The following is a 21,749-nucleotide window of genomic DNA, read 5'->3' on the forward strand; positions in this document are numbered from 1 at the left end:
GTTTGTGCACAGCCTTCGCCTCCGCGCAGCAGAGGGTTATGAGCCCATGGCTCACTCCCCGCCTGGCCACTGCCTCCTCCCCTCTGCAGGACCATTGCAAGTATAGTGGAACACTGAACGGTGCTGGAATATGCCCTTTCTTGGGATATTGGTGCTGTTTTTATTAAATGAAATGAAATGAAATGAAATGAAATGAAATGCAGAATTGTGTCCCTACTTGCCCCTCGTTTTCGTCCCTCTAATCCCTGTTAGCATCTACAAAACTAAAACTTTTCTTCCTCCTTTCCTTCCTTCTTTTCTTTCTAAAATCACTTACAAGAACCATGCAATTCAGGGTCTGCAAAAGAAAACAAGATTTGCTGAGGAAACAGAGGAGGAATGGAATTTGAGATTGACTGCCCCCCACCAAATATTCCCTCCCATACACACTTTTCCCATCTTGTGAGTGCTTCGTTGGACACGCATGTAAAACAGAAACAATGATTTCGTCCCAGACGAGGAATAGAGACGAAAAACAAGGAAAAACAGGGCACTGAATGGTGATGCGAGCGGCCTGGAAGTTCCAAGGCCCATGGGAGGCCAAATGAGGCCGTGCCCTGGAGGCCTAGCACCAGCTGTAGGAAGCTAGACGTCCTGGTCTCCTCGCATAACACTGCCGCCCCCCACCCCAACATATTGAGTCCGACTCGTACTCTGCCACCAGGTGTAGGCTCAACGTCCTGGGTGGGTGGATGTGGAAAGGCAGGGCTGGTCGAGGGACCCAGCCCGCCCGGAGCAGCCTGGGCCTGGGGTTGAGTCGTGAAAGGCCCAGAGCTCCCCTCAGAGGCTCAGCAGCCGAGGGAGGCCCTCTCCCCCGCCCTGCGCCAGACTCGCGTGACAAAGTTCCGCAGCGGCGGGGCAGTTCGCTAGCGCCATTTTCTCGCACTTGTAGCGGTCCGAATGTCTCTGCCCGGGCGTGGTCCTCTTTTCTTCCTCGGATCCCCAGTCCTGCCTCTCTCAACTGACTGCCTGGGAAGGTGGGGCAAACCCAGTGGTCACGGGAAGGGCGCCAGACAGCGGGGACTGGCCAGAGCGTGTCTGGCTGGCTACTGTCACCCTTGCAGCGGCACCATTGTTCCGGGATTGCTGTGACGCCACAAAGTGAAACCTTTCGTTGTAGGCTTGGGGTAGCTGCCTCCTAAGCCAGGCCCGGGATTCGGATCCCGGGAAATTTTAACTTTTGAGAAATCAGCTCTTATTCGCTGCTTCCGCGACTGGAGGAAATGAAACGCCATTAATATTTGAAAAGGCAATTATTTTCCTGTTGAATCGAGAACTGTCTTCATGAATAATTTGTAGTGAGGTCTATTGGCATTTGAGAAACATTTTGTTGCCCCCCCCCTTTTCATTATTTAGGAGGGGCGGTTGGGGGAAACGCTGGAGCAGACGAAGCTCTAGATTTTTTCTTTTTCTTTTTTTTTAACTCCAGCGATAATGAATCAGGACTGCCAGTGGAGAAGACGCACTTAGAATTCTGTCCTGAATAGATGCAAACCTGAGCCTGCACGGGCTCACTGAACTTGCTTCTCTGCTGTAGGTCGATGACTGCACTAAGAATTTAACCATTTTCTGCTTCATGAACTTCAAACAGTAGGCCGGCAAAGAGCAGTAAAAGTTTGTTTGTTTAAAACCCCTCTGTCATTAAAAATGAGTTCCTTCTCTGGCTCAGGACTGCACATCTACCTTCGTGGTGCCTGCTGCCAGTTTATGGAGAAGCTGGCCTGTGGGCGATGATCAGTACCTCACCTCTTTTCGCCTCCCCTGGGATAAAACGCGGAGGGGGGCGGGGAACAAATGATCGCAGTGGGGGCAGGGGAACCTGGAAACAGCTCGAGAAAACCACATACATTTCCAGACATGCTCTGGAAATAAAGTAGGAGACTAAAAGTGGACTTTGGTCTGTCTTCCGCGTGTACCACTGTCTTGGCCATGCACCTTTCCCAAGTTTGCAGTATTTGAGGGAGAAAGCAGGATTTAGCAAACTTCTTTCTCTGGCAATGCTAGCCTGAGGAAATTCTTTGACTCTAATCATTGCCAGTGTTTCCACCAATAATAGAGGTAAGGCAGAGCTCCAAGAAGTAGGAGAAGAGGAGCACAAAGCTGGAACTACTTCATCCCCTGCTCTCCCGAGGAAAAAAAAAAAAAGAACACCAAAAAATAAGGGACGGAATATATTGACTCGTGAAACTTGTGAAGGGGGAAAAACCCTAGCTTAAGTAAAGTACGAACATCGGCTGCTAAACTAATTAATATAACTTCACAGGCTGTTCTGGGAAGAGGGATAACTTTCTCCTTGCAATTGCCTTAATTAGAGATGCTTCCGGCCAGAGAAGTTCAACTTGGTAGGCTCTTGTGCCCCGCTTCTTTTCTTTCTGTTAACTAGAACTAACAGATGTGGTTGACACATGTCCCCATTTCACTTAACAGCTCGGTAAATGACATTTAAGGTGAATGAGTCTCCTTGGATCTCTGCTAAAGCAAAAGGATTTTTCAAAGGTTTCAAATCACCAAAGCTCCAAAACTGAGCTAAAGTTAGGCCATGGTCCCCAAATCCTAAAGAAGGCACCAAGGGCTTGATGGCCCCTCAGTTCAGGTGGCAGGTTGTCAGGCTGACCGGTGGAAGAAACTGAGGGATATTAAATTGTTCCTGCTTTTACAACTTTGGGAAACAGTGCTATTTTAAACAATTTAAAATCAAACTCGATGAGCAGGGAGCATACATTTGCACACACAGAGACCCAAGCACGTTTACGACCTTGTCTCCCAGAGCATAAACTCCCATACTATCCTCCCCACACACAGCCTCGGGAAACTCCTGTGATTCTAACAGAAGGGAATAATTAATATTTTATGGATTTGGCTCATGGAAATAGCAAAATATCCCCCATCTCCCCAGTTGGAACTTGAGGAAATCCAGCCCGAGGGCCCGGGAAAGGCCGCCTGCTTCCCCAAAGGATCTGGATGGGATAGTGCGGAATACTGACCTGTGTGAGTTCTTTTGTGTATTTTGAGATTTTCTGATCTAGCAAAGACCTTCCCACAACCCGGGAAAGGACAGGGGAAGGGCTTCTCGCCCGTATGCACGCGGATGTGATTTACAAGTTTATATTTGGCTTTAAAAGGCTTGCCCTGGCGCGGACACTCCTCCCAGAAGCAGATGTGGTTGGCCTGCTCCGGGCCGCCGACGTGCTCCACGGTGACGTGCGTGACCAGCTCGTGCATGGTGCTGAAAGTTTTGGAGCAGAGACACGGGGCCGCGGGGACGTCTGCCGCCAGCCATTTGCAGATGAGTTCCTGTTTGATGGGCTGGCGCATGTAGCGGAAGAAGGCGCCAGGACCATGGGGCGCGGCGAGGTTCATGGTCAGGTTCATGCCCCCGTAGCTGTGCAGGGCTGCGGCAGCTGCCAGAGCGTCGCTGCGGGCCACCGGTCCCGGCGCGAAGGGTTCAGGCCGCGCGTACATTTCTCCGGGTAGCCCCAGACGCAGAAATCCATTCAAAGTGCCGCTGGCGGAGGCCTGGGGAGGCTGCTCGTGAAGGCCGGGGAACACCGAGGGGCTGGAGGCGGCAGCGAGCTGGGGGCCATGGTGTCCGGAGCTACTACCTGTTGTCGAAACAAATAGCGAGCGTGAGAACCAGTGGCGTGGGCTGAGCGTTCTACTTGGCCCCGGGGTGCAGGCCCAGCCCAGCAGTACCGCGGCTTCTGCCGTCTGCGCCGGGACCAGGAGCCAGACTGCGGCGGCAGCAAACCGGTTGGACCACGCTAGGCCAAGCGCCTCCGCCACGGCGGGGCTGGGCAGCTGTTGGGTAGAGCCCACTGTCGCTCCATGAGCCGGAGTGTAATGGTGGCGGCGCGGTAAGTGAAAGGGGCAGTGGGGCGCGCAGTGCTGAGTCTGTGAGTTGATGGGGGCTCCTGGGCTCTGCTCCAGAGGAGTCCGACCTGCGCCCCAAGCGCTCTTCAGCGGTCAATTCCCCGGAGTTCTCGGGGTCCCGCCACCCTGCGGGGACGTGGGGTTGAGGGAAGTGATGGTGTTGTACGTGGTGGTGGTGGTGCTGAAGCGCCCGGGCCATATATACGACTTCAGCGCCCAGCTAGGAGAGAAGCGGCGGCCTGCTGCCTCAGGGCTCAGACTCCCCGGAGCTCCCTAGGTTGGGCTGCTCAGGCCAGGTCACCTGACAGAGTGGAGGGGAAAGAACAACCACAAAAAAACTTCTGCAAAGTTTGTGTGTGTGTGTGTGTGTGTGTGTGTGTGTGTGTGTGTCTGTATACAGTGTTTGTGTGTGTGTGTGTGTGTGTGTGTGTGTGCGCGCGCGCGCGCGCGCGTGCGTGCGTGTGTGTGTGTGTGTGTGTGTGTGACTTTTTTCCCCTCCCTTTTTCTCGGTCTTTAAAACCTACTCGAATCCCCTACACTACAGAGGCAGCAGCGGGGTACGTAAGGAAGTGAATAGAAATTCCGGGCTGTGGCCGGGGCCCGGGGAGAGGAACAATCGCCTAGGTCGCCCATTGGCCCGCCGCCTTGCCCGACGTCGGCGATGATAGGTCTCGCCACACGCGGACACACACACATACACACACACACACACAAATTGCTCTCGCTCCGTTATCCCGCTCCTCGTCTCCCCCCGCCCCCCCCTCCGCCCCCTGTCATCGCCTGCTTCTACTGCTCATGCGCTTTGACCCGGGCAGGATTCTTTCCTCTCTTCCTGATCCTCCTCCCCCTCCTCTACCGAAAGCCTGGTGGATCTGCTCTGCCTCACTGCTCTTGGAAGTGAGCGGGGCTGGGCTATGCCTTCATTCTCCACGCCTTTGGGGAGGGGGTGTAGCGCTGCACGTAATCTCCTCGGGGCAGACCTAGTGTACCCAGCCCTGCCGGGACTGATGGGCAGCACCTGGCGCGTGGCGACAGTTTCAACGGTTTGTCTCAGGAGCTGGGAGGACTCGAGAGCCGGGATCCGGGGTGGAAACGCGGCTGCAGACTAGGAGGTCGGGAGCGAAGAAACTCCTAGGCTAGAAGCCCTTGAGCCTAATTTTATTTTCTCACTTTCTTCGAAATTCATTCTCTCCCTCTCTCCCTCCCTCTCTTTCTCTCTCATTTTTCCGGAAGCTCTGACCAACACTTCGCCTTCCTACTTATATTCTTTCTTCTCTCCTTCCCCTCTCCCTTCGCCCCACTCTCTTCTTCTCACTTAGCCTACTGACCCCTTTTGCCGAGTGTCCGGCGCTCTCAGAGTCGCGCAAACCCAAGAATGCAGCCCTGATCAAAGCCAAGAGTGGGCCGGAGGCTGTGACGACCTTGGAAGTGCTGGCCTCGAAACCACACAGCCCTTCGAAAAGGGGCTAAGAATCCTCCCAGCCGCAAATCACACCGACCCACGGGAAGACTAGCCAAAGAAACAAAGGCGAGGAGAGAACAGCAAGAAGGAAGAGCTCTTCATTCCTCCGGTCTCCCTCTGTCAATTTGAGGTCTAGAGCTCTGTACCCTGCAGCTGGACGGAGCCTTTGGGAAAGGGGACTTGGGGATCATTTCCACTTTCAGCTCCCATCACTTGTTGCCCGCGGCCAGAGTCTGCTTCCCGCCTCTCTCGCCTTCAGGCTCTGAGAAGAGTGGATACCGCCACATTGCCCATGAGAAGAACTGTGGGCCCATGGCCTCCTCTCGCGATGCCCTCCTGGCCTTCGAGTTCCACCGTCTTGGGTGGGGAGTGGCCAGTGGCGTGGGGAGGGAGTGACCCTTCAGTTCTGGCCCAGTCGACTGTGGTATATAGAGGGGCGGCGAGGGTGGGGGGTGGGGGGTTGTTCTTTGCTTTTGCCGACCGGCTAGGGCCGCTGACCTGGACCCCGGCTTTGGTCTCTTGCGAAAATGCCAACCTAAGTACTTGGGCCTCCCTGGTAGCCACAGAAAGGGGCCCCCAAAGCAGAGAAAAGCTTATATTTTTAAGAGAAGTTTTAAGGATTGATTAAAAGACCTGTACCCCTAGCACAGGTGAGAAGTTTGGACAGATTACGAGGAACTCTGACTCAAGGTTGATTGAGCTGCCCCATCTATCCCCAGAAGCAAAGACTAATCTAATACACTTCCTGGTCAGTAAATAAGCTTTTTTTTTTTTCCTTTAAATTTTAAAAATAATTAACTTATTTATAATGGTTGGCAGGTTCTTTGAGACTTTCTTCGTCTAATGCATTGTTCCCTCTCATGGGGCATTTTAGCGAGGGATTAACTTCCACAACAATTTTCCTAGGCTTTGACAAGTGCAGGTCTTTCTGCTCCTCCAGCCGGAAGAGCTTAAGCAACTCTACCAAATAGATGCAAAGTTAGCATTAAAAAAAAAAAAAAAAAAAGTTGAAGGAGAGCATTTGACAGCTGAATCCCTTCTGCTCTGGAAACCAAGGGTTTTCACAACAATATTGAGCCTAGAAGTTCAGGATTTGTCTTTTTTCCTGGCTTCACCCTCTCCCACACTCACTTTCGGGTATTGTCCCACTCTCATCCTCTGTCTATAGGCACTTCCTCTCTGATCTGCCCTGTTTTCCTTTCCTCCAAGTCTAGTCAGGTTTGTCTCAGTGAGTGGTTTCAAGGCTCCCCAATGTGTCTATTGAGTGGTGTAGTTGGTGAACCCACAATGGGCTGGGAAAATAACAAAAACCAAAACCAAAATCCCAAATGTGTGTGTGTTCTTCCCTGTGACCTCTCGCCCAGCTGTTTCTCTAAGCATCCTTCAACAGAGAACTTAATCAACTCCTGTAGCACTCAGGCCTAAGTGCAGGGTAGTCCAGCACTTATTAAATATTTTCTTTCCTACTAGAACCTATGGTATCTACAACCTACTTACTGTTCAGGATGTTTGTCAAACTCACCATCCATGTTGACTTCAATTAAAATTTGGATTTGCACAAAAATGGATATCTTTAATAAATAAATATGTGTGTGTGTGTGTGTGTTTGTGTATACCCTACCTGTATCAAAAGCTTGAATAACAGTAACGAACAAGGGTATTCAAGTATTCGAGTTATTTTAGGCTGTGGACACTTTTGGAAGCCTAGTGAAGCCAGTGAATTCTAATAGTCCTGTGTTTGTTGCCCACACTCATAATAGAAGAAATTGATAACTTTCCATTGGAAGGAGGTGAAAATAAAGGTGTATTTTTTTTTCTGTTCATTTGCAGACCCCCTGAATTCTAAGCATTAACTTTGTGGACTCTAGGAATACAAAGCAGAAACTAGTACATTAAATACTCTCTCATACTAACTTTACCCTTGAAAAGCTTTGAACATGTGTATGGCTTTTTGTGCCAACAGCAAAAGTGCAGATACATCTGATTCAGCCAAATTCACTGACAGTTACCTGGCCCCATGGAGCTCCCTCCCAGATGCAGCTTTCTCTTGAAGAACTGAAAATATCTGGACCCATCCTAAGGTTGCCTGAGCCTCGCAAGTTCCTTGGAGCCACATGGTTCACACCTTGGTTGGCTAAACATAGTTAGAAGACCAGGCATTCTCCCACAGGGACATTTCCTCAGAGAGAGGGGTAGAGAGAAGAAAATCCATTTCACCCACTAAAATTGATAGACAGAAAACTTTGGACAATTACATAAGGGTCTTCAAGGCATATCTCTGAAATAAGCACCAAAGCAATATCCAGCTAACCGCAGAGGACGGGCGGGGGTGGGGGGTGGTACCAATGTCAGAGAGGCATATTTTAGATTTCAGAGTGATTCCTTTGAGTCTTCCAGTGCCCAGGTAGCAGGAAGTTTAAGTTTCATTGATTATTGATTGGACAGGTTGAGGAGTAGTGTCCCCTCAGTGGTGGTCAGAATTTTCTTTCAGAAATTTATTTTACCACATTTACCCACCGTACCAAGTGCTTAGCTGGAACATTTCATTCCTAACCATTCTGTGGTATATAGATAGCATTGTTGAGTTCACTTTCCTGCTTGATTTGCAGGGGGAAAAAAAGACACATTCTGCAGCCTAGAGATCTTCAACAGAGGTGAAGAAGCCATGGAGGCCTGTTTAGAGCAGGTTTTACCAATAGACTCTAAACATCCCTCCAGTGCCCAGAATTATGCCCTAAGCACCCTTGTTGGCCCCAGTCAGGTCAATTCAACAGCATAAACTAAACTGATTTTCTAACCTGTCTGTATAGAAATATGACATTTCGTGATCCTATCATTAGCAGAGCTCCTCACATCACTAGCTTAAATGGTGGAATGTCTGACCTCTCTCCCTTGGAAAGGTAAATATTGAAGAAAATTTAAGATCCACAACTGGGCTATTTTGCCCGTTTTGATCTTTTAAATAATGCTAAGTAATGATTATCCATTACAGGTTATGCCCAAAGCAAGATCCTAGGAGTTGAGGGCTACTGCACAGAGCCTGGCCAAGCACTAGCTTCATTGCTTGGCTCTTCTGCATCTAGATCAGCAGCCACCTGTTCAATATTTTACTTGTTTCTGACCAGGTTGCCACCCCAGACTAAGGCCAAATCTCTTCATAGGCTTTTCACAGAGAGGCTTCAGGATTCTAGAAGTGAAATGTTATCTTTATTCTTATGGGGAAAAAAAATTAAATAAGTTAAGCCCCAGAAGCCTTTCCTATGTCCAAGCACAAATTGTACAAAGAATATTTCTCTCCTCTGCTATGCAAGTTTGTACTTTTATCGTCATTAATGGAACTGAGTATGAAAGAAAATATACTTGGATAGAATTTAATTTTCAAGCAATGGTTCTGCAAAACATTTTTCAACAAAAGATTAAAAAACATGGCTAAAGGATCTTTTAGAACAGCACTGAAGAAAAAAAACAACTGAATTTACACAATAACCACACCTCTCTTGAGAATTCTGCCACCAAAGCATCCCAAAATAATAGAAGAGAGCTATTTCCTGAGTGGTCATTTAACTTTTGTTAAGAAGGTTGTTTTTTCTACCAACACAGAAACACCTTGGAGGCAACCATCAGCTGGTGGTATAGTAGAAATGAGGAAAACTAGACGCCTGGAAGGGGAAACACCCTGCCCTAAATCATATGCTTATTCAAAATGGAATATTAAATTAAATTCTTCACAATGAAGGTATTCCTGACTGAGCAGCTGTCAGTCACTCCCCGTTCAGACACCACATTGTGGGAATGTCGTCGCCACCACATTGCAGAAGGCTGGTGTCTCTGGTAAAGATGATGCATATCATGTAAACCCCATCACCAAGATCAAAGTCTGCTCCTTTTATGAAAGCCAATATATGTCAAACCTCATTCCAATCAAATCATCTGGAAATGAATTCAAGATGAATATGTCATAGAATAATGTGACAGTGGAACTGCAGAAGGTCAAGGGTGGTTGTTTCAATGAGAGAGTCGTCAAATATTAATTCTAGAATGTCCAGATGAGTAGGCACTGACAGGGATTAATCGGCTGCTGGTAGGACCTTGTGTTGCTGATTTGTGTGCAAATGCATCAGACACCAAGGTGTTTTTCTAAGTTTCATTTGAACTCAAGAAACACCCCCAAAGTCACAGCCTAACATAAGCAAAAGAGAAAACATAACTTCCTATTAAAAAAACTAAAACGAAAAAACTTCAGCAAACCAACATTCAAAAGAATATTTTAACTTACTTGACTCTTTTAGGACATTTCGATAAAGCCGTAAACGTTTCCTCATCACCAAGGAAGTCTTGTATCTCATTTTCTGACTTTGAATCTGTTAGGGAATAAAAAAGGGACAGTCACTAGTTAAATAATTCGTACATATTTGTATGACAAGGTTGTGTGGCCTGAATGTATGAGCAAAAGAAGGCATTGGTCTGAAGAGTCTTTCAGTCTTTCTTTCGAATTTAGAAGTGAAAGAAGAACTCTGCTTGGAACTACCTATATTTATCACAAAACAATATATGCTTGATGATAAAAAATATTAAAATCATCATTTCTCAAATAGATTTTTATCTGAAACTTATTTGTTGATCTCCCTTGCAGGTAGAATTAAGCACTCTTTTAGTCAGTCAGAGTTCAAACACCACTAACTTCTAGAATTTGAATTTATTGTAAGAGAAACCTCCACTATTTTCTTTATTATTAATTGAGTTTAGTGAAATATAATGGAGGGCTGGAAGTCCTCTGGGTTGTTAGCAGGTTAAAAAGGAGTTATAACTGTTGGAACTGAGAGAAAGGGATTTTATTTGCAGATTTGTAGATCCTGTTCTGCTCTGGTGGTGTGGAATCCCTCACATGGCTTCCTCCCCTCAGACCTATTTGAAAGCCATCACTAGTTGATTTTTCAAAGTCAATATAAAATTCACAAGACTTTGGAGGATAAAAAAGATATCATTTATATCATCTGGTCCTGGCTGTCACATTTCTTATTTTAGAAGGTCTGAAACAATTTGCCCTACCCTCCCTGCCCCCCCAAATTTGCATTCCTTATCAGATTCACTTTGTGGATAGAGCTGCCAAGCCTTTGGTCATCTCAAAGCCGGAAACCCACCCTGGGGACCTTTGCAACTGTCAGGCGAGGCTAAAGGCAGTGGAGCAGCCAAACAGGGGCGATCTGCCCAGCCCCAGCCCTCAATTTGGCCTAGAAAGACAAACATTCATTGAAAAGGTCTCAGGCTGGACAAACACAGTAAGCCCTCTGTCAATGAGGAAGTCTTCCTGTCTTGACACTCCAACCCACATAACAGCAGTTGTTTAACTTGTTGAACCACAGGGCAAATCCAAGTGGGGCTCTGCTATCTCAAAAGCTTTCTAGTTCTGTATGTTCAAAGATCTCTTTCTCTCTCCCTCAAACCCCATCCTGGGCTTAAACTAGCTTAGGTGTTTTTACTCTTCCCTCCACCTTCTTTTGTAGGTTTAAGCCTAAGGGGTGTATGGGTGGAGTAGACTCATCTTTTCTCAGAGGGCTTTATTTATTTTCAATTATTTCTAACCAAAATGCATCCATCCCCAAGAGTAATAAAATTCTTCCTGCACAAATCTGAATATGGATATAAAGGAGGTCCAACTTTGCATTCATACAGCAGGGTAGCATGCTGGGCTTCCCTTGTTAAAATTTCCTCATGGCAGAATGTCTGGCACAGAAAAGTCCTGGTTGGTCAGAACTAATAGAATTTACTTTTTTGCTTCAGAGGAAAATGAGTACAAATTTCCCAGAAGAACTCTGTCCACCTACAGTACTGCTCCAGCCCTCCCTTTAAGAGGCCTGGGTCACTTCCACCCCCATGTCCTGACAGTCTTTTGTGAATTACACACTCATGAACATGCAAACAAGTGTTGCAGAGGCTGGACTTCAGGCATGCTACGGGAAACTTAAACTGCTCTCTGTAGCAGCTCCATCACCAGCCAGTACAGAGAAACAGGGTAAATATCTTCTTCTTTGGTTCAGATTCTGACCACGCTTAGTAAACTAGTCATCTCACTGAAGGAGGGGTAAAAGAACCAAGGAACAATCCCTTTGTCCCTGGACCTGAGATCCTCACCAATCCAAGGATTTAAAAGTCCTGAAAATGCATAGCTTGATTTTCCTCAAATGATTGCTTCTGACTTGTCTCCTTATACCAGCTCTGCCAGTGAATCACCAGTCAGGAGCACAATCTGGAGAATTATTGGAGTTTGCCTGCATTCCCACATCTGGAGAAGAAGAAAGGGTGCCAGCCAGTCCTAGTAATTGATCATGCTGAGGGAGAGCCAAGAAGGTACGCTGGTGGGTACATGCAAAAGGCACCATTTTTCTTTGGGGGAACATCCCGATTGCACGTTGTGGGTTCACCCCAGTCTGTGCAGGCCTGCTTAAGGTCAGAGGTCACCTGCAGCCTGCTTCCCAAGCTAACAGCTCTAGTCCCTAAGCCTTCAACGCGGCTCCACACTGGTTAATCCGCAGGCTCTAGGCAAAGGCATGCTTGCCTCTCCGCCACAGTTCAGCGAGGGTGCAGAACAGGGGCCCTGCGGATTGTCTGAGAGCTCTCAAATCAAAGCCAAAAAGGCTCCCCACTTATCCCCACAGGGCACCTCCCTGGTTCCCCTCCATCGGGCTCTCAAATACCAGGAAGTTGCGCTGCGAGGCTAGGTTGTGCGACGGCCTTTTCTCAGTCTTCTCTTCCCTAGAGGAAAGAGCCTGAGTTTCCCTAGTTCCGGCCTCCATATGCCCAGAGTAGAGTCTGCATTAGTGAGTCGCCTGAAGGATCAGCATAGATATTTAACCGTCCCTTTGAAACATCCCCCTCAATCTGCCATCGTCTAGATAGAGGAAGAAAAGGTGGTGCCTCCTCGTGGGTGGCTGTGCGGCCAATGGTGTCGGAAAGCAGGGAGACATATGACCTTGGAAGCCCAAAGGGGGTTTTCCGAAGATGGTGGCAGCCAAAGTGCAGCCTTCCAACACTCCCTCTCAATTCCTAAGACCTTGCTGGCTCCCAGCTGTCCCACGGACCATTCATCAACTCCAAACTTTCCAGTCAAGCCTTTGAGGCAGTCCTAGCTTTCTTTCACAGCTTGACTCTGTTCCCGCCTCTCTTGTTCCTAATTTCCAGGGTCCCTAAGTGTCTAGGGTAGTGCCCAGAATGCTGGGTGGCTACGGCCTGCTCCCCAGAGAGCTAATTGTAGCCCTCGATCGCACTCGAGAGAAGGAAAGCCAAGTCCGAAACCCACGGCGGGCGGCGAGCAGAGAGCAGATCCCAGCGGTCTGCGTCCTGAGGCAGGACCAGGATGTGCGAGGGCGAGGAACCTAGCCCCGAGCCTGACTCAGCCAGCATCTGCCGTCAGGTTTGGGAGGAGTTCCATCAACTTGCTGCCGCCTAGGCTAACTTGGGTCCTTTGACCCTGGGGAGGAGAAGCCGAGTCCCTCCCTGCCATACTCGTGGGGGCAGAGCAAAGAAGCTGCCTGGAGGGACCCGGTCCTGGCGCGGGCCGGCTCTTTCCGCCCGAGGGAAGCTCAGGGCCACGACTCCCCTTCTTGTGCCCACGATGGGACAACCAGGAAATTTACTAGGTGGGGAGGTAGGTAGGGCGGGCAGGCAACCTGCTGCTTTTGGTCCCCGTGCCACTGGGAACTCCATTCATTCCCCTTGTCCCCCCTCCTCCTCCCGCCGTCTTTCCTGGGAAGAAGGAATGGACTCCTCCAGCGCTGCCCCTTCGGCGGAAAGGCCCCCTCCCCGCCTCAATGTCAGTGGGGTGGGGCTTATACCCACGATTGGGGGGCTAAAGAAGGAGGGGATTGGGGGAGAAAGTCTAGTTGGGCCTCTTTCCCCAGCGGGGTTTGGGTGCCAATAACCCTTCTCCCCCCCGCGCCCCCCCCCATAAGATCGCTTGCTACCAAACTGCTGGGAGTACAGGTCCCTTCGGTCTGCCCCCTGGACTCACGCACTTACCCCTCTCCACCTGTTGCTGAGATCGCCTCATTTCTGCATATCACTTTGGGGTGGCTTAGGGGGGACCACAAACCCCTCTAAGCCTCTCTTTTGTGGTTCCAGCGAGGCGGTCATCCTTCATTTCTCCTTTTCCAGTTTTCAGGAAGCAGTTAGGGAATGTATGATGAAGCAGAAATGAGCCGTCAGGATGATATTTTAATGGCTTATATGTCACGTTGGTGCATGTGGCTTTGAACTGGAGCCGTTCGCGTTTCCTGCAGAGAGCGCCGCAAATCCCACTTGATAACTTCTACAATCCACAACTTTCCCCCCCTCCACCACCACCACATTCACTCTTATCCTGTGTATTTGGATGCGTTTCCTAAAAATACCCTCTTGTCAACGTCCCCCTTGGATTTTCCACGGACTGGAGAGGAGAAGACTGACTTTTCTTTTTTGAGCAATTATTTTCCCTCTCCCCCTCCCAATGGTTACCCTTCCCCCTCATGTCCCCTCCCTCGTTTTTTTGAAAGACAGGCGAGGTGGGTTCAATATTTGTTCTCTTTAGTGAGGGCAGTGCAGCCTCTAGAGAAAACTTCTTGCAGATAAGGTTTTTACAACTGCACTGGAGGGAGGAAACAGCCTCCCTTTGCAGGCAGCAGAAAACACTTTGTTCAAAAAAGATATATTGAGCCACTCAAAGTGTATAGTTATTTATTGCTGCTGCTGTTGTTGTTGTTGTTAAACCACTGCTCAAGTGCCAACCTTTTCCTTCCATTCCCAACCTTTGCGATTCTCAATCTCTAAATTGGTGGGGAATGCTGGGCTCCTGCATTCAGACCTGTTGTTGGGGATAAAATATATTTTTTCTCAAAATTTTATTTTCCAGCACAAGTGCAAATACTCGGTCAGGTTTCTTCAGACACTGAGAAACCATCCCAAATATACAAGTGGAGTTTTGAGCAGGGATAGCCCAAGGGAAAGGGGAGCTCAGCTCACCAACCCCAAGTGAGAATCTAGCCGATGAAAAGATTAGAGAACCAGGAAAACGAGGAGCGGCCAACACCGCTCCTGCCTCCCCTGCCTTGCAGCTAAGGCGGGAAACTGGGCAAAACATATTCATTTTCATTTTCCTCCCTCCCGGGCGCTGGTGAGTTTCCTAACGGGGCGCTCCTGAAAGGATGAGCTGAGGTTTCTTTGTCTGAGAAAAGAGTTTAGGGCTCTGATTCAGCTGCAAATAAGCCAAATGAAGTTAGAAACAAAGGGCAAATTGAAGGATTCCGACTCTTGGCTTTTTGTGTTTTCCTTACTAGAAAATAATTAGACCTAATGAATATGCAGACGCTTGAGCCCAGACTGCAGGGTTTTAAACAGAGCTGCGGAGAAATGCAACCTTCTTCCCCCAATCCCGCCACCCCATCCTTGTGCATTTTTGAAATGCATAAATGTTATTCGCCTTAATTGATTGAGTCACAGGGATTTTTTTCCTGCTTTTAAGTGCCATACTCCTCTACCTTTCAACAATCATTTTAATATATGGTCAATGGCTCTTTGTGGATGGGACAAAAAGCAACTACGCACAGTTGTTGAATAGACTTTGCGCTGGGCAAAGACAGGTTAATCGAGGGCCGCATCACGAAAACAAGCGAGTGTTGTATGTTTGCACTGAATCCAAATGTCTGCATTTTCCTAACTAAATCAAAGGGAGTGTTATTTCTTTTTCTGCTCACTCATCTGAAGGTAAGTAAATTTTCTCTGGCGATCAAAAGCCTGGTCGGCAACAAAGACCGCGCCCGCTTTTTCCACCGTCCTGGTGTGGCGAGTTGCGGAATTTCAATAACTGTGACAAGGGTGACTGATTTGTGAACTAGAAAAGGTTTGAATGTCACAAAATTTACATTGGTTCTATCTACCGAGGATTTAAATACCAAAAAAGTATTCGAGGATTTCTAGGGAGCTTTGGACAGTCCCGAAAAACAATGGCACGTTGGGAAATTTACAGTTTTACCTGAATGAAGGGGCCCTGGTTGGGAACAGGAGTTCAGAAGGCGGGGGTTAGGGGAGCAGACGAAGGAGACTAGGGGAAAAGGGAGAAAAGAGAAGAATAACACAGGAGATGAAACACGAAAAATAGGCAACAATATTTCCAATCTGCCACTTAAAAAAAACCCAAACTTCAATGACCAGGAAAGTTAAGAGCTCTCATCCACCTGTGCTTATTTGGAGGAGGGGAGGATCCAGAAAACCTGATGATTTGATAAAAATAAGAAAATCGAGGCAACTGGTTATCCTGAGAAATCACATTTCTTGTAAAAAGATAGTGAGTGTCCGTGTGCTCCCGAGATCTTAAATTATAAACAGGAGGGCGAAGAGGCAAGAGGGAAGCAAACTTCAAAAGGAGCAAATAACAAAAGCCTTCTTTGCTGCCATTGAAAGGGGGAGGGGGGAAGACGGGGAAAGAAAGAAAAGAAAAGTTGCTGAATCGGGACATTCTGGAAGTGCCTTAGCTGTGTTTACCAGTCCCATCCCCGCCTCCTGGTCCCGGAGACTCCCGAAGTCGCTAATCGCTCAGCTAAGAGCAGGTCTGAAGAAAGACAAGATAGAAAAAGAGAGGAAGAGAGAGATAAGCTAGATGATAGAGACAGAGTGGGAGAGGGAAAAGGATAAGGAAAGAGAAAATATTTATGACTGCGGAAAGAAAAAGGAATCGTGGCATTTTTTTTTTTTTTTTCCATGAGAAGAGGGAAAAAATTTGGTTAAAAAAAGTTGCTACTCCTGGCAGCCGGGTTTGTCAAAAGGGGATGTCAAGCGCTTTACAATACCTGGGATTGATGAGGCGGGCGGGCCAATGAACGGAGCGCGGCGCCTCGGCTCGCCCTCCGTTGGCGCGGCGGCCGCGGGCGGGGGGAGTGTGAACGCACCAATGGGCTCCCGCGTCAGCAGCACGTGACACCTCCCCCCTGCTCCCATTCATCAAGGGGGGGGACGGTGTCTTCCTTTCAATTCATTTATCTGCAGGAATGATTGCTGCTATCAGTCTCGCGCTCACCGCCCGGCTGAGGAGGTGAAAGTTTCTCCCCAGGAAGATAAACCGCAAAAGACAATATTGTGCATGATTTGCGCCTTTTCTTTGGCTTTTTCTTTCTTTCTTTTTCTTACCCCCCCCCCTTTTCATCATCATCATCATCATCATCATCATTATATATATATATATATTTTTTTTTTTTTTTTGCAAAAAGCAGAGGGGGAAAAAAGGAGAGTGAAGGAGCGAGGAGGCGAGCCTGAGAGAAAAGAGAGAGAGAGAAAAGAAAGGGCGAGGGTCTAGGGGCGAAGTGAGGAGGGGCGAACGGCGCGAGGCGGAGAGCGAGCGAGCAGTCGCAGCTCCGGTGCTCACATTCCTCTATGCTACAAATGCGGCAGGAAGTTTTTTGGGGGGGCTGAGATGCTCCATGCCTTTTCCTGGGCAGCCTTGACACAAGGTCCTCTCTGCAGAGACTGAGCGGTGAGAAAGTGCGAGCCGGGCGGTGGGGTTTGCTCCGCCGGCGCCGGAGCCCGCCTTGCTCGAGGCCCGCAGCCGTCCGGCTTCCGCGCGCTTGGCCAAGCAGGCTCCCCGGCGCCCGGCGCCTCAGCCTGCGGGCTAGGACTTCGCGAGGTGGGTCGACTCCTCCTCCCTCCTCTTTTTCTTCCTCCTCTCCTTCCGCCTCCCATACCTCCTCCTCCTCCTCCTCCTCCTGGTTTTCCCTCCTCGGCGGGCGAGGGTGGGGGGGGCAGGGGAAGCCGGGGCTTGCCCCGCGCAGCCACGATGCTCCTGGATGCCGGCCCCCAGTATCCCGCGATCGGCGTGACCACCTTTGGCGCGTCCCGCCACCACTCGGCAGGCGACGTGTCCGAGCGCGACGTGGGCCTGGGTATCAACCCGTTTGCCGACGGCATGGGCGCCTTCAAGCTCAACCCCAGCTCGCATGAGCTAGCCTCCGCGGGCCAGACGGCCTTCACGTCGCAGGCACCTGGTTACGCGGCTGCCGCTGCCCTTGGCCATCACCACCACCCTGGCCACGTCGGCTCCTACTCGAGCGCTGCCTTCAACTCTACGCGGGACTTTCTGTTCCGCAACCGGGGCTTCGGCGACGCGGCGGCGGCAGCCAGCGCGCAGCACAGCTTGTTCGCTGCTTCTGCTGGGGGCTTCGGGGGCCCACACGGCCACACGGACGCCGCGGGCCACCTCCTCTTCCCAGGCCTTCACGAGCAGGCGGCGGGCCACGCGTCACCCAACGTGGTCAACGGGCAGATGAGGCTTGGCTTCTCGGGGGACATGTACCCGCGGCCCGAGCAGTATGGCCAGGTAACCAGCCCGCGTTCAGAGCACTATGCCGCGCCGCAGTTGCACGGCTACGGGCCCATGAACGTGAACATGGCCGCGCATCACGGCGCCGGAGCCTTTTTCCGCTACATGCGCCAACCCATCAAGCAGGAGCTTATCTGCAAGTGGATCGAGCCGGAGCAGCTGGCTAACCCAAAAAAGTCGTGCAACAAAACTTTCAGCACCATGCACGAGCTGGTAACGCACGTCACCGTGGAGCACGTCGGCGGACCTGAGCAGAGTAATCACATCTGCTTCTGGGAGGAGTGTCCGCGCGAGGGCAAGCCCTTCAAAGCCAAATACAAACTGGTCAACCACATCCGCGTGCATACGGGCGAGAAGCCCTTCCCCTGCCCCTTTCCTGGGTGCGGCAAGGTCTTCGCGCGTTCCGAGAACTTAAAGATCCACAAAAGGACGCACACAGGTACGGAAATCTCTGTCCTTGACACCCTCCATATCCCCCCGCCCCATCGTGGGCCTGGGACCCGAAAATCCAAAAGTTGGTGGTCAGGCGCACAAACGGGGCCTTGGTTGGTCTGGGCGTCAGGTTCCACAGGCGGGCAGCGAAAGTGTACACTGGTTTTTAGTTTGAAGCTCGAAATTATGAAGAAGTAAAGAAAGGATTGGACGGGAAGGATAGGGATGTAGATTTTTAAATGAAGAATACAAATGGCCGGGAGAGCAGAGACAAACCCTGCTTTACAGAGTCCTTGGTGCGCGTGAAGCCGGGAGAGGTGTCCTTGGTGGCGGCGGCAGAGGTTCCGGCCGCTCCAGCTGCAGATAGTTCTAAATCTAAACGTTTGCTTCCGGCCAACATGCCTCTCTACGTACCTTGGTGAGGACTTTCCCAAAGGAAGGAACTGAGGAAATTGGAGGAGATCAAATGAAGGGGCATAGAAAGAAACACAAACAGAAAGACGGAAAGGTGAGAGGGAGTGGTGAAAGTCCGGCCTGAGGAGGCTTTTAGAGGCTTATGCATATTCAAAGAGCCCAATTTTAGTAGTGACTTGTTCGTGAGTAGGCTTGAGTCGGGAGAGCCGGTGGAAGGCAGTCTTTTTTGTTAGTCTATGAGATGGATTTCAAAACACCAATTTCTGTGCGTTGGCCTTTAAAAATAAAGAGACCAGTCGGAAACAGAAGAAAAGTTGGCGGCGAGCTCGGGTTTGTAGTCTGGGTGGGCCAGGCCATTCTGGGGCTCTTGCTCCAAAAAGACCGGGAATCCGGTCTGCTTCCCTATTCTGGTTTGCCCTGGTGATTCCTGAGAACTGCATTTGGAATTTACGGTTTAACCTGCAGTCAGAGAAAAATTTGCGGTGCTGTAGTTTGGGCCCAGATTACGTTATAAAATGTGAGTGACTGTGTGTTTGTGGGGTGGGGGTGAGGATGGGGGGTGTAGGAGGTGACAAGAGGGGCGCGGAGCGTCGGGGAGGGGTGGGGGAGGAGAAAGAGCAAAACAGCAGGAGAATCAGCCCGGAATGTGAAAATTAGAAACCGAGAACTAGGTAGAGCCGCCTGAAGTCGTCTGAATAGCCCCGGGCAGAAAAACCTGAAGCCAGACCCGCTACAACTCTGGGATCTAAAAATTACAACAACAACAACAATAATAATAATAATAAATCTGTATCTAATTAGATCAGGAGTTAAAATAATTCAGATATTTATATATCTATTGCGTATACATGACTTAATTGAAGACCAGGTTTTTGAGCTTTCCAAGTGCTAAACCTGGACCGCTGACTTTTTTTTTTGTTTTTATTTTCCCATTTGTTTACATTTAAAAAAAAATAGCAGCAGGATTTGTTCTAATCAGATTTCTCTCTTTATTCCCTTTCACGCCAGGAGAGAAGCCCTTCAAGTGCGAGTTCGAGGGCTGCGACCGACGCTTTGCCAATAGTAGCGACCGAAAGAAGCATATGCACGTGCACACGAGTGACAAGCCCTATCTTTGCAAGATGTGCGACAAGTCCTACACGCACCCCAGCTCTCTGCGCAAACACATGAAGGTAATCACCGCGCTCCCGCCGCCCGCCTGTGAGCCAAGAGTCCGCTCTACTCTTTGGCCGGGATCCGGTGGCGAGTGGCAGGCAGTCGGCCGGTGGCAGGAGCCTGCGGAGGCGGAAAGGCAAAGGTTCCACTTTGAGTGGGGCGAACAGAGAGGGCGGGAGCTGGAAAAGGGGCTGGGGGCTCCCAGACCACTCTAAATCTACTACTTAATAATAAAAATAAAAAAAGGTTAACACACCAGCAGAGGCCACGACTAAATTTGACCCGGAGAGGGAGCGAGGGCTGCACCTAGCTGGTTAATGCTGCCGAAGCTGCCGCCATTGTAGCAGGCAGCGTTAGCATAAGAGTTGGGGTCCTGTATGTAGACCTGAGCAAGCAAAGTTCACCGGCTGCGGGAGGGACCATCTGGGGTTCTAGCCCCATATCCAGCATCCTCTTTCCAGATCTGTTTTTCTTTTGTAGTTGCGGGGGGGCGGTCGCACTGCCTGTAGGGCTGAGGCAGGGCAATCACGTCCCGCTGGTGGGACTTCCCTGGAGGTCAAGGAGATCCAGGGCTCCGGGGAAAGGCGGTGCGAGGCCTTCACTCATCATAGGCTTCTGCCGCTCCAGCTCTTTATCTCCTTAAAAACGTGACTTTATTTCCGCAGGTCCACGAATCCTCCTCGCAGGGCTCACAGCCTTCGCCTGCCGCCAGCTCTGGCTACGAGTCCTCCACGCCGCCCACCATCGTGTCTCCCTCCACAGACAACCCGACCACCAGCTCCTTGTCGCCCTCCTCCTCCGCGGTCCACCACACAGCCGGCCACAGCGCGCTCTCTTCCAATTTTAATGAATGGTACGTTTAAAATTAGAAACAAAACACCGATCGAAACGCTATTTAAGAGACTGAATACACACACGTATACAAAATATTACTGAAAGAACCTTGCAAATCAAAACAGCCTCCCCCACCCCTCAATCCATATATATTTTTTTGAGGACCGAGTAAGAGAGAGAAAACACCAAACCTTTGAAAATTTCCCCCTTTTTCCTTTTTCTTTCTTTTTCCCTTTTCCCTTTCTTTCTTTATACCCCCTCCCCTCCTCCTTTTTTTTGGCCAAGGCTTGGTAGCCAAGGGGCAGGAGGGGGAGTCGAAGAGAAGGCGGCCACCTGACCAAATGCTGCCAACCCTGAGGGCCAGTTTCTCGCCAGAAACGGAACAGGCTCTCTAGGCTTAGGCTTTTTTTTTTCCTTTGCATTCTTGTAAATACAGAATTATTAGCTTAAAACTGTACTGTTGGATTCTGTAAATAGTTATATCTCAGTTGGAGCGGGCGGGAGGGATCGTGGCGTTGTGGTCTTTGCAAAAAAAGGCGGCCGAAAGCCAACTGTTTGTACTGAATGGCAAGAATGTTCTAGTAAATGTGTACCAAAATGTGAATTACTTTGTATAATTACAGTCTCCACGTCGACCTAACAGAATATTATTGGTATTAATGTGCTTTTTTTTTCTTTGTATAAAGTGGAAACATTTTGTCCCAAAGTCTAAGTACTTTAGTGCAGTAAAATGTTGTTTCACGTCCTGTCAAGAATTCGTATAGTACGAGCCTGGATCTGCGTGTCAAACTGTTCCATTTGTTTATGTTAAGTGAAATTAAAAAAAGATATAAACTATAACTGTCCCGTTGCTTTTGGCAAAAGATACAACCACATAATGTATATAATTCCTAGTTTCCATATTTATCCGCATGTAAAGGGACGGTTTATTCATGTTACAGCTATTCAATATTTATGGCTAGAAGAATTCGTTATGTACACTTTAGTTTCCAGAACTGTTTGGTAACCTTTCGTACCTTATTAAAGATTCTTAAATCTCAGTGATTGTGGTAGGAATTTCTTCTTCACTCCCAGCAACCTGCTGCCTTTTCTGACAGCCTTAGTGGTTCTCTGGAAAATCTCTCCAGTCTCCCCTGCCTTCCCTTTCTGTCATCGCAGGTCGTATAAACGTGATAAATGAACGCTACCCTGCTGGCTCTCCGA

At 49.3% G+C, this 21,749-nt stretch overlaps 2 protein-coding genes across 3 annotated transcripts in view; one reads left to right on the forward strand and one right to left on the reverse strand.

Annotated features, from left to right (window-relative positions):
• The window catches only part of ZIC4 (Zic family member 4), a 20,565-nt gene extending 6,722 nt beyond the window's left edge, over positions 1-13,843 (reverse strand). Inside the window, exons 1-3 of one of the 2 annotated variants that reach the window (XM_006917461.1) lie at positions 13,388-13,843; positions 9,648-9,732; positions 3,024-3,641 (exon numbers count right to left, since the gene is read on the reverse strand). In XM_006917461.1, the coding sequence (XP_006917523.1) occupies positions 3,024-3,641; positions 9,648-9,717 (688 nt within the window). In that variant the 5' untranslated portion in view covers positions 9,718-9,732; positions 13,388-13,843. The remainder of the gene's footprint in view (positions 1-3,023; positions 3,642-9,647; positions 9,733-13,387) is intronic. The other variant, XM_006917462.1, reaches the window with a different exon arrangement.
• A 3,258-nt stretch (positions 13,844-17,101) lies between these two features.
• Positions 17,102-20,673, forward strand: ZIC1 (Zic family member 1). The gene is made up of 3 exons (XM_006917463.1): positions 17,102-18,150; positions 19,566-19,729; positions 20,378-20,673. The coding sequence occupies exons 1-3, from the start codon at positions 17,169-17,171 to the stop codon at positions 20,573-20,575; spliced, it is 1,344 nt and encodes a 447-aa protein (XP_006917525.1). The 5' UTR covers positions 17,102-17,168; the 3' UTR covers positions 20,576-20,673.
• The last annotated feature ends 1,076 nt before the right edge of the window (positions 20,674-21,749 follow it).

The sequence above is a fragment of the Pteropus alecto genome, unplaced genomic scaffold (assembly GCF_000325575.1).
Source record: "Pteropus alecto unplaced genomic scaffold, ASM32557v1 scaffold75, whole genome shotgun sequence".
NCBI classification, from domain to species: Eukaryota; Metazoa; Chordata; class Mammalia; order Chiroptera; family Pteropodidae; genus Pteropus; species Pteropus alecto.

Coding starts and splice junctions, on each gene's coding strand:
- ZIC1 (XM_006917463.1), top strand. CDS start 17,169: ATGCTCCTGGATGCCGGCCCCCAGTATCCCGCGATCGGCGTGACCACC. Junction 18,151..19,565: donor CCACAAAAGGACGCACACAG/GTACGGAAATCT, acceptor CTTTCACGCCAG/GAGAGAAGCCCTTCAAGTGC. Junction 19,730..20,377: donor CTCTGCGCAAACACATGAAG/GTAATCACCGCG, acceptor TTATTTCCGCAG/GTCCACGAATCCTCCTCGCA.